This window comes from Chiroxiphia lanceolata, chromosome 7, assembly GCF_009829145.1.
Source record: "Chiroxiphia lanceolata isolate bChiLan1 chromosome 7, bChiLan1.pri, whole genome shotgun sequence".
NCBI classification, from domain to species: domain Eukaryota; kingdom Metazoa; phylum Chordata; class Aves; order Passeriformes; family Pipridae; genus Chiroxiphia; species Chiroxiphia lanceolata.
This window is the reverse complement of record NC_045643.1, coordinates 38,891,144-38,902,967: the sequence shown is the minus strand read 5'-3', so window position 1 is coordinate 38,902,967 and position 11,824 is coordinate 38,891,144. Positions and strand designations below refer to the sequence as shown.

Below are 11,824 nucleotides of genomic sequence, written 5' to 3'. Positions count from 1 at the left end.
TTATACAGAAAATACTGTCCTTTTTAATGACCCAGTGCATTTACAGACCTTTGGAGGAACTAGGAGTGAAATCCTGGGAAACATTTCACCCCTTCCCCGTGCTGGGATCACGCTGCCCTGGGATTTCAGTCTCTTGAGCCCTCTGAGCAATAAGAAGCCACGGACTACTGCCAAAAACCCAGCCTGGAGTGCAACAGATGGATTTTGGGTGGTCACCAAAGGAAATGTCCCCGGTACAGATGGGAAATGTCACCTGTATGGGCAGGACCTGTCCCCACACCCCACCAGGGACCATTGGGAATGACCACACCAACAAAGGGGCTGAGCCACAGAATCAGCAGGACACAGAAATCAGCCTCTGGCACGGCTCTGGAAGCAGAACTGGGAGCGGATCCAGCTCCGTGCAGGGGATCCAGGGCTGAAGCTCTGCCTGTGTCCCGGACAGGGATACACTGCTGGGGAAGGGCAGCCAGGGCTGGGGGCTCTCCAGGCTCTGCTGGGCCCAGAGGGGCAGTTTTGGTCCCTCCATCTGCCCCCTGCAGCCCCCAGTCCAGCCCCAGCCCGTTCCATTCCCATGGAGAGGCCAGTTCCATTCCCATGGAAAGGACAGTTCCAGTCCCATGGAGAGGACAGTTCCAGTCCCATAGAGAGGACAGTTCCAGTCCCATGGAGAGGACAGTTCCATTCCCATGGAGAGGCCAGTTCCATTCCCATGGAAAGGACAGTTCCAGTCCCATGGAGAGGACAGTTCCAGTCCCATGGAGAGGACAGTTCCAGTCCCATGGAGAGGACAGTTCCCTCAGTGCTGGTCTTAAGGACCACACTTGTCCCTCCTTCCTCTCCACATTCCCGTGTCTTCTGTTGTCGCCTCCTTTTTTAAGTGCAGCCTTTGCCCAGTTTTCCAAACACCAGATCCCATTTTTTCCCAGCACAAACCACGAGGCTTTGGCTCTGCCTGGTGCCTTTTCCTGCTCAGTTTGGTGCTGTCAGATCCCAGTGGGCACGAGAGATCAGCAAACATCCTGCAGGCCTCGCCAAGGGAGCTCAGCACCGTCACCCCCAGCTCGGGACACGCCGGCCAGGGTGGCTCCCAGTGCCAACTGGTGTCACAAGGCCTTTTACACTGGGCCACCTCCCTGTGGGGGTGTGTGACACGCAGCAACACCTCTCTGCTGCAGGCTGCTGTCTCTGGAACCATCTCTGAGCACGTTTGTGTGGCCCCAGCACGTGCTTTATCCTTCGCAGGCTTGGAGGAGCTTCTTGGAGCAGCCAAAGAGAGAGACCTGCAGCGCCGAGGCTCCGCTGGGGTTGGGAGAGGGCTGGGCTCTGCAGGGGGAGGGCAGGAGGAGGAGGAGGAGGAGGAGATGCCCGTGCCCAGCTCAGGGCCCCAGGGTCATGTTGCGCAGCAGCCACTGCTGGGAGCGGCCGGCCCCGCACTCCCGCATGGTGGGCACCAGCCTGTCCTCCTCCGACGGCTCTGCCAGGCACTGGTTGCTGTTCACGTGCCTCAGGGTGAGCTTCTGCAAGGGAGGAGACACAGGGAATTACTGCTGGGAATTGTAAAGGCATCCGGGGGCTTATTTCAGTCCCGTTTGAGTCGCTGCACCGGCCGCGGGATCCCTCGTGGGGCTCCAGGACAGCTCCACCACACTGCTCCCACTCACCTCCTCCCAGAGAGCCAGGACACCCTGTCCCCTGTGCTGCACCCAGCCAGGGAAAACGGGACAGGGAAGGGCAAAAGAAGTGCCACAAAATACTATTCCAAAGCAACAGCACTTCAGATGAAGGAGTTGAGTCTCCAGAGACGTGGAAACCTTTCAGAGTAGAGCTCTGCCAGTGCAGAAGTTACTGCTGGGGGAAATACATTCCATGAAAACTCTTGTGTTTTAACACATTTCTCCTCCTTTGGGACACCCACCCCCTTCTGCTCCCACCATGTTGCATTTCTGAGGGATGGGGACATTAGAAGGAGACAGAACTTATTCTGAAGGAATAAATCATCTGTTTGAAAGCATTGGGAGAACAAGTTCCTGGAGAGATGCAGGGAAGTTAAACATCAAGTTGTGTATTTAAATGAAGAAAGACAGGTCCAGTCCCAGCTGAGCTCAGGGTGTTCCCTCCAGCACTCCTTGGATTGATCCAGGGGTTTCACACAGAGAATCCCAGCAATTAACACCTTCCTCGAGCCTTTTGCTAAGAAAGCTGCATTTCCCAGTTTAAGGAAATGCTCTTCCACCCATGGCAGGTCAGCAGCTGCACATCTGGACACAGCTGGGGAGGCCACACCCCGGAACACCCCGGGGAACACAGCAGTGTCCCAGCTGGGGGTTGGAAATGAGCTGGATGGTGCTGGAGGGTTGGTTTGGGGTGGAAGGGACCTTAAAGATCATCCAGCTCCACCCCCTGCCATGGGCAGGGACACCTTCCACCAGCCCAGGTTGCTCCAAATCCAACCTGGCCTTGGACACTTCCAGGGATCCAGGGGCAGCCACAGCTTCTCTGCCCAACCTGGGCCAGGGCCTCCCCACCCTCCCAGCCAGCAATTCCTTCCCAATATCCCATCTCTCCCTGCCCTCTGGCAGTGGGAAGCCATTCCCTGTGTCCTGTCCCTCCAGCCCTTGTCCCCAGTCCCTCTCCAGCTCTCCTGGAGCCCCTTTAGGCCCTGCAAGGGGCTCTCAGCTCTCCCTGGATCCTTCTCTTCTCCAGGGGAACCCCCCCCAGCTCTCCCAGCCTGGCTCCAGGGGGGTCCAGCCCTGGAGCAGCTCCGTGGCCTCCTCTGGACTCTCCCCAGCAGCTCCACAAGGATTGTGACCCTGCCCCAACACCAACAACCACGGGAACAGGCAATTCCAGGACTGAAACCTTGTTTGAGATCATCCACTGGGCAACCAAAGACAGCAAAGGAACAAAGAGGGGAAGAAGGATGGGTGGGAAAATTCTGGAGCCTCCCAGACAGGGGAGAGAAGATGAATTAACACCAAAACAGCCCAACCTGACCCAGGTTATCTATTGATGGCTTGAAATTCTCTGTCACCAACATCTCTAGGATTGAATTACTGGAAATCAGGAATTTCATTGTTTAATTCAGGGAATTTCAAACTCAGAGGCTCATATGAAAATTCTATGAAAAGATCTATGAAATTCTGTGAAAATTCTATGAAAAAGTCTACGCAAATTCTATGAAATGCTATGAAACTGCTACGAAAAAATCTATAACAAAGCCTAAAAAAAATTCCACAAAATTCTATTAAAAAAAAATTACAAAAAATTCTATGAAAACTTCCGTGAAAAATTCTATGAAAAGATCTACGAAAAATTCCGTGAAAAATTCTATGAAAATGCTATGAAAGTTCTATAAAATTCTACAAAAGTTCTATGAAAATTCTATTAAAATCTATGAACTACATGAAAAATGCAGGTTTTTGAAAACTATGAGGCAATTGGTCTTATTTTTCTGTCTTGGAAGAGGGGCCGAATCTTCAGCTCTTCCAAATAGTAACAATCACATCGACATCAGGAGATCCAGGCACTTGAATTCATCTAAAATTATTTGTAACTAATAATAACTGAGACTAAAACTACTAATAACTAATGGTAACTACTAAGAACTAATAAGGGCTAAGCTGAACTAGCATTAAACATCTATTCTATGCTATTCTGGAACAATCTGCTGTCTTGGTTTGTGTGGCAGTAAAACAAGACAGAGGTGCCGTTTTTTGGGAACAGCTCCAAGCACTGAGTCCTGTATTTGCTGCTGTACCAACCTCCCCCTGGGAGCTACAGGAAATAGTCGGTGGGGCTGTAGTAAACCTTCCTAAAGACTTCCAGGCGGGAGTAGTTCCTGAGGATCCAGGTCTGCAGGGGGCTCCCGTTGCAGGCCTCCACCGTGGGGCCGTGGGAGCCGTCCTCGATCCTGCTCAGGGTCAGGCACGACTGGGTGATCACGTGCAGGAAGGTGTGGGTCTGCAGGGCACACACACGGCCAAAAGTCAACAAAACCCAAGGACATGCAGGGGCAAGGGCAGGGAGGGGGTCGGTGCCACCCCCAGCGGGCAGCGGGAACAGCAAAGGAACAAACAGGGGAACAAACAAATGACTGATGGATAACGGGGCTGGGAACGCTGCAGGCACACACAGGGGTATCCACAGGGATATGCATGAGCCAGGCTTCAGCTTCACACAAGACTCCTCCACTTCACATCCCGTGATCTGGAGCTGAGGGTGCCTCTGGATCTGCCCCCACACTCACTGTTGCCTCGCCCCAATCCCCAGTTCCCACTGCACAGTAGGATCTGGGCAGAGATGAGGTTCCTCCTGCACTAATGCTCTGCACCAACCACCATTCCCTGGGTCCTGTCCCTCCATGCCTTGTCCCCAGTCCCTCTCCAGCTCTCCTGGAGCCCCTTTAGGCCCTGCAAGGGCTTTCAGCTCTCCCTGGAGCCTTCTCTTGTCCAGGGGAACCCCCCCAGCTCTCCCAGCCTGGCTCCAGAGTAGAGGGGTTCCAGCCCTGGGAGCCTCTCCGTGGCCTCCTCTGGAGGCCATTTGAGCCCATTTGAGAGTCATCAAATTAAAAATACAACAAATTGAACATTCACATATGAGATAAGGATTTTTTTTTCCCCAACTACAATTCCAGCTTTTCCTTCCTGGTGCCAACACCAGGTGGGTTGGGATGGAGGGGAGCTTCTACTCCCCTAAATTCTGCCCATCACTGCAGGTTCCCCAGGGCTGGTGCTGCCAGGGCAGCTGGAGATGCTCCTCCTGCCCATTCCCTCTCCATGTTTTTGGCTTGATAAGGGAAAAAGTGGTGTGAGTATAAAGAGGCCACTAAAAATATCAAGGACAAGTGTCCTTATAATGCCAGTTCGAGTGAACGTCACTGTTGGGTTTGTTCCATTATGTATCACTGCTCCCTGTGCCTTCTGTCTGGGATTCTTTTCAGGGAAAACAGAGGCACATAAATAAATTACTTGGGAATCTCTGTGTTGCATGTTTGTATTGTATCAAATCCCTAAAGTCAGTGGATTGTTCAGGGGTAAAAACAAGGCCAAGCATCATCTTGGTAATCTGAGTAGACTTTTCCCTGCTACATGGAATGGTTTTGGTTGGAAAGGACCTTAAACCCCATCCAGTGCCACCCCCCTGCCATGGGCAGGGACAACTCCCACCAGCCCAGGTTGCTCCAAGCCCCGTCCAACCTGGCCTTGGACACTTCCAGGGATCCAGGGGCAGCCACAGCTTCTCTGCCCAACCTGGGCCAGGGCCTCCCCACCCTCCCAGCCAGCAATTCCTTCCCAATATCCCTCTGGCAGTGGGAAGCCATTCCCTGTGTCCTGTCCGTCCATGCCTTGTCCCCAGTCCCTCTCCAGCTCTCCTGGAACCCCTTTAGGCTCTCAGCTCTCCCTGGAGCCTTCTCTTCTCCCCCAGCTCTCCCAGCCTGGCTCCAGAGCAGCTGGTCAAGAAGGTCTGGCAGTTGGAGCATCTATGGGAAGGCACTAAGAGGTGTCACTTCTACAGGCACTGCTGGAGGAGGAGGGAGACGCTATTCCAGGGTTTGGGATTTGGCACAGGGGTCGCAGTTGGTACCAAACTTACCTCAAAGCTATATTCCCATTTCCCAAAGTACTGATGGAAGGGGAAACAAAAGGAAATTGGAGTCAGTGAGTCAACAAACATTTTGTGTGAGGCCCCTCGACTCTCCAGGAATGGAAATTCCACAGCTTGGTACAGACACAGTGTTTGGGGACAAACAGGGGTGCTTATGCAGGATCAAACCATGGAATATCTGAGTTGGAAGGGACCCACAAGGATCATCCAGTCCAACTCCAGGCCTTGCACAGGACACCCCCCCAATCCCACCCTGTCCCTGAGAGCGTTGTCCAAACCCTCCTGGAGCTCTGGCAGCCTTGCAATATACATCCTGAGGAAACCATCAGGAATAAATCCTGGTGTCACCACTCATGCACGAGGAAACAAAGTGTTTCCCATCAGCTGTGACATATTCACAGAATTATTTTTCCCTGGGTTCATTGGTGTGTGCTATGTCCCAGAATTTCCTCACACTCCAAATCCTGAGGTGTCCCAGGGAGACACAACTGGGAATCACCAGGATCCAGACCTGGACATGCTCCACGTGCTTCCACCTCAGTCCCATGGATTCATCTGGAGCCAAACACCAGCTGCTCCTGCAGGAATATCTGCACCCAGACCCATATGGGGTAAAACAACCAAAACCCCAAATTCCCAAGATGAGCAAGGTCAGGCACTGATGGAGCAACTCTGGCTCCAGCCTGAACAGAATTCCCAGATCTTTTCTGTTGATCCTCCTCCTCATTTCCCACCCCATTCTAAAGCAAACACATTTCTACATTATAAATATGATGTAAAAATGCTGACAGGGAGCCTTTGGACAAATCCTGCTTGGCACATCCCACTGCCTGAGGTGAGGGATGGAGCTGCCCTTGGGAGGGACGGGCAGCTTGGGAAAGGGCAGGAATCATATCATGGAATCATGGAATCACACAATTGTTTGGGTGGGAAGGGACCTCAAAGCTCATGAAGTTCCACCCCCTGCCCTGAGCAGGGGCACCTTCCACTGGATCAGGCTGCTCCTGTATTATGCATTTAAATATCATCCATTAAACTAAACTAGAACGTTATCAAACATTTAACAGCAGCAAGAAATCAATACAAATTGCCTGAAAATCAGTACTGAGAAATCCATTTTAATGGTTATTCACATCCCCAGCCCTGTTGTCCCTTTTAAGCCTTAACTCCTGAATACCTTCAGCAGGAGGAGGGTTATGGTCTGAAACCACAGAATAACCCCCCAAAATCCCCTCCAGCCAAGTCCTGAATAGGCAAACAAAGGTAATAATTAATTTCACTAAAAAAACAAGTTAATGGATACGAGGGATTCAGGTAATGCCTTGTAACTATTTGGGAAAAAATATTAAAATATCACAAGCTGGTTGTTTTCTCTAGAAAAAAATATTGAATATTAGGTATGTTTGGAGCCTAAAAATACACTAATAAACAGCAATACTGAAATGAAAGGGAAGAAGGGAAGCTAAAGTCTGAATATTGAGAGTAAAACTGACAAGGAAAATATTTTGTTAATAAATGCAGAGGCATAGAAATCAATGGGCTGTTCCACAGCAGAACAAGCAGCAAACTCTGGGAGATCCTGCTGTAAAAACCCGGAGTATTTCTGTTTTATGAGCTCCACCTCATGGCCGAGCTGGGTTTTACACGGCTCCTGAGAAACTCTCCACTCTGGGGCTGAAACACTCAATTTAAGAGAAAAACCAGCCTGTTTCCTGCCTTAAAAGGGCTGTATTTGGTTGGCAAAATTCCAGTTTTCCAGGCAGAAAAAGGTGAAAGAGCCATTGCTGGGCAATGCTGGAAATACTTTTTAAAAGATTGTATGTCTCAAATCCATCAGTATTGTTCCACCTTTGCAGCCACGGAGAGATGCCAGGATAATGTATTTCTTAAATCAACATTTTTTCCAGTTTATCCCACGAGGTATAACTGAGCTGAACTTGGAATCTCCCAACTTCAGAGTGTGAAAACCTGGAATTTTAAGGTGGGGGTGGATCTGGAATCTGTGACCCCAATTCCACATCCTCAGACTCTGGGCAGGCCCTTAATGTCTATTTAAACCAATTAAAAACTGGTTAAAAATCAATTATTGCAGGGACTTCTGTGCCAGGGCCAGACAACCCTTTCCATGAAGGAATTTTAATTTTCATCTCCTGTCTAACTTAAAAAGAAGGATTATTTGGCCATAAAATCCTGATAAATTTACACATATTTTGTATCAATTTTTCAACCTCACCATAGCCCACCACGTTTCTTATTATCTTTAAGAGCCAATGGAAATAAGCTGAAAAGACTTTAACTAAAAAAAAATAGCTCTTGTTTAATGAAGTATAACTAAAAAAATAGATTTTGTTTAATGAAATATAACTAAAAAAATGGAACTTGTTTAATAAAATACAACTAAAAAAACAGATCTTGTTTGATGAAATATAACTAAAAAAAATAGATCTTGTTTAATGAAATATAACTAAAAAAAGGAACTTGTTTAATAAAACACAACTAAAAAAATAGATCTTTTTTTATGAAATATAACTAAAAATACAGATCTTGTTTAAAGAAATATAACAAAAAAATTAGGTCTTGTTTAATGAAATATAACTAAAAAAATAGATCTTTTTTAACGAAATATAACTAAAAAAAGGAACTTGTTTAATAAAATACAATTAAGAAATAGATCTTGTTTAATTAAATATAAGTAAAAAAGATCTTGTGTAATAAAAATAAATAAATATTATGAATATATTATTTTCATTTCTTTAAAAACTGCAAAATACTTCTTTGATTTGGTAAGAAAGCACAACACCAGCTGTTGGAAATGAGCCTTTTTAAGCAATAACTGGTTTTTTTACCCCTCTAAAAAAGAAAATGTAGGGAATTATTATATGGAAAATTCATGGAAAATTAAAATGCAGCTTAAAAGCTGGTTGCTGGCTGCCCTGCCCTGCCCTGCCAAGGCTGTGCTGTGGCAGGAGACACCCCCAGCACACCCTGTACCAGGTCAGGGGACAGGGTTGTGCCCCAGGAGGAGAGGGAGCAGCCTCAGGCTGTGCCAGGGGAGGCTCAGGTTGGACATCAGGAGGAATTTCCTCATGGAAAGGGTGGTGAGGCCTTGGCAGGGGCTGCCCAGGGAGGTTTGGAGTGCCCAGCCCTGGAGGTGTCCCAGGAAGGCCTGGCCGTGGCACTCAGTGACAAGGGGGGCATCGGGCACAGGGGGGATCCATGACCCTGGAGGTCTTTTCTAACCTAAATAGTTCTGTAATTCCTTCCTATATGGAAGAAGATCATCTACTAATAATCTTCCCTTGGACTCCAAACCTCCCTGGGCAGCCCCTGCCAAGGCCTGACCACCCTTTCCAGGAGAAATTCCTCCTGATGTCCCACCTGAGCCTCCCCTGGCACAGCCTGAGGCCGTTCCCTCTCCTCCTGTCCCTTGTTCCCTGGGAGCAGAGCCCAACCCTCCTGTCAGGTCCAAAGGTGGGTGAGGAAGAGGAGGGTCCCCCCAGCCTGGCCTTGGACACTTCCAGGGATGGGGCAGCCACAGCTTCTGTCATAAATGGACTGAGCAAGTTGTGTCCCAGGAAGGCCTGGCCGTGGCACTCAGTGACAAGGTGGGCATCGGGCACAGGGGGGACTCTGCGACCTTGGAGGGCTTTTCCAGCCTAAACAATCCCAGGATTCTGCCAAGGACACCCCCGTCCCTCAGGCTGTCCCCAGCCCCCCGGGTACCTCGGCATCGTACTCCCAGAGCTGGTTGCCCCTCATGTGGTGGCACTTGAGCATGAGGACGGGCCCGTTGAGCCGCGACACGTCCAGGCACAGGTCGTCCGTGCGGATCTCCTTGTCGGCCGTGTAGGAAAACACCTGGAACACACGGATGGAGCCACAGAGGGTCACAGAATTCCAGACCGGGGGGCTGCTCTTGGAAGCCTGGAAGTGCCCAAGGCCAGGCTGGATGGGGCTTGGAGCAACCCGGGATAGTGGAAGGTGTCAGGGTGGGAAGGGGATGAGCTTTAAGGTCCCTTCCGACCCGACCGTTCTGGGATTCTCTGATTCCACGGATAACTGACAGTTAAGGAAGCTGGGTTTGGGAAAGTTGCCACGTTAAGAAGAAAAGTGAATGCTAATTAAGCTGATGTAAAATTCCCACCCACACTAATTACAGAGACAACGATATTAATGCCACCTAAAAATAGAGAGTGAGGACACAATGCATTTTATAGCTAATTAAAGAATGCATTTATAGCTAATTAAAGAATGCATTTCACACATCCCAGTGGGACAGGTAAAACATCCCTCCAGGGATGGGGGTTCCAGCCCCTGCCAGGGCTGCACAACCTTCACATTTTGGAAAATTCCTATAAAACCTGTTCTGCTTTTGCCTCAACCTCCAACCAGCAGCGCCAGGAATTCCCTTGGCCTGGTGCTCAGCACCAAGGAGGGAAACTGGGAGAGATCCACTGCAGCCCATAGAAACACTCCAGACATCAGAGAGAACTCAAGAGCTGGAATTACATGAAATGGCCAATATGACAAAATAAAATAGAATAAGATAAAATGAACGGCTCAAAGAAATGGCTGAGTCCTCCTAAAATTCTTCTGACCCAAATGCAAAATATTTTGGAATGTTCATTGATTATTTTATATTATTTGCATATGAAATAGAATTTAACTAGATATTTTAAATTTAAAAATGTGTCCATAACATATAGGGTTTTATATAAAACATAATGTTTTCTATAAAATATTATGTTTTAATATAAAAATTATACAGCTATTTTTCACTAATATTTTTCACTAATATTTTTCATCATGAACCAAGGGCCAGTGAGGGTGCCCAGGACAAGCCCCCAGCCCTACCTGGGTGACATTTCAGCTCTCACACCACTCTGAACCAATTATTTCACAAATAACACACCTTTCCTCTCTTTTTTCCTGCTTTACCTGATTTCCTCCCATTCCATGGCAGTTGAAAAATCCCACTTTCTCGTTTTCCTTGCGGCCCATGTTGTCCAAACACTGGTTGGTTTCAACATTCCTGATCTGAAGGAAGAAAAAAGGTGAAATATTCCTTGAAAGAAATGTCTGTAAATGCCACATTTCTGCAGAAAAAAAAATCGTGTTTCTATCAGCAGAAAGTACATTTTCTGTGCATTCAAATATAGGCATTGATTGATTTTAATGTATTTATTTGTTGAAAATTGTAAATATATCACCCTCCCCAAAGAAGGTGACAATACGATAATTACGAGGAGTATAATGAGATTTTAAATTATATATGAAGTGTAAGTGTGAAAAGCATTTGAGGGAAATCCTATTCAAACCTCCTTATATTTAGATTGCCCTGTACTGCAGAGTGAGTTTGGAGCATCATTTTTCCTTGGATTTGAGCTGAGGAGGAGCCTGGTCACCCCCCTGCTGCCCTGCCAGGTGGGATGGTTCAAATCCTGCCTAAATCTCCACTGAAAAGGAAAAAAAAAAAATGACTGAAAAATGCACTTCTGAAGGCTTAAAAATTGCCCATTCCTGCTGCTTTGGGGCTCAAAACCCCCTTTGCTGCTCCACCGGCAGCAGCTGGAACAGCCAAGCAGGAGTTTGAATTCCCAGCCCCTGAACTGCTGTTACCATAGAAACTGAGGCCACCTTGGCAAAAATCAGGTGTTTTAATAACTGTTTTATGACTGTCTCATAGCTCTGTTTTGCAGCCTGACAAAGTGGCACAAACCCACGTTATTTGACACTTGTTAGACGAGTTCTTTCCTCGCTGTAAACCCACACTTCACTTTATTTTGCCATAATTTAACTGGGAACCCAACAGTGCCTTTTATTTCTCGCTACAATGGCAAGTTTCAACGGGAAATTACTTTCCCATTGGGCGTTAAAAAAAAAAAAAAAGCCATTTTTTTAGCCATTTGATTGTTATTCTATCCTTAAATCAACCCATTCAAGAGCTTTGAAAAGTCAGCGTAGGTACAACTCAATAGAGTATTTTTAACAGTTGAATTTTAAAGAGATTTCAGCTCCTGGTGGTACAAAACCATGGCATTATTAGGAATGTCTGTGATCCTCAGCTCCAGGCAGCCTGGCTGCAAAACACTCAGTGAACAAACATGTTTCTTTTTTAAAAAAAAACCAAAAAAAGCATTTTTTATTTTTTAGCCTGTTTTTGAACGATAAGGGATGATGGAAAGTCCCCTTCAACTGCTGCATATTCATTATGTCA

The 11,824-nt window shown here is 47.6% G+C and overlaps 1 protein-coding gene across 2 annotated transcripts in view; it reads right to left on the bottom strand.

Moving 5' to 3' along the window:
- The window catches only part of GALNT13 (polypeptide N-acetylgalactosaminyltransferase 13), a 65,720-nt gene continuing 53,896 nt past the window's right edge, over nt 1–11,824 (bottom strand). Inside the window, exons 11-13 of one of the 2 annotated variants that reach the window (XM_032693362.1) lie at nt 10,546–10,644; nt 9,331–9,465; nt 1–1,520 (exon numbers count right to left, since the gene is read on the bottom strand). In XM_032693362.1, the coding sequence (XP_032549253.1) occupies nt 1,380–1,520; nt 9,331–9,465; nt 10,546–10,644 (375 nt within the window). In that variant the 3' untranslated portion in view covers nt 1–1,379. Of the gene's footprint in view, nt 1,521–3,349; nt 3,964–9,330; nt 9,466–10,545; nt 10,645–11,824 lie in introns of those variants that run through there. The other variant, XM_032693363.1, reaches the window with a different exon arrangement.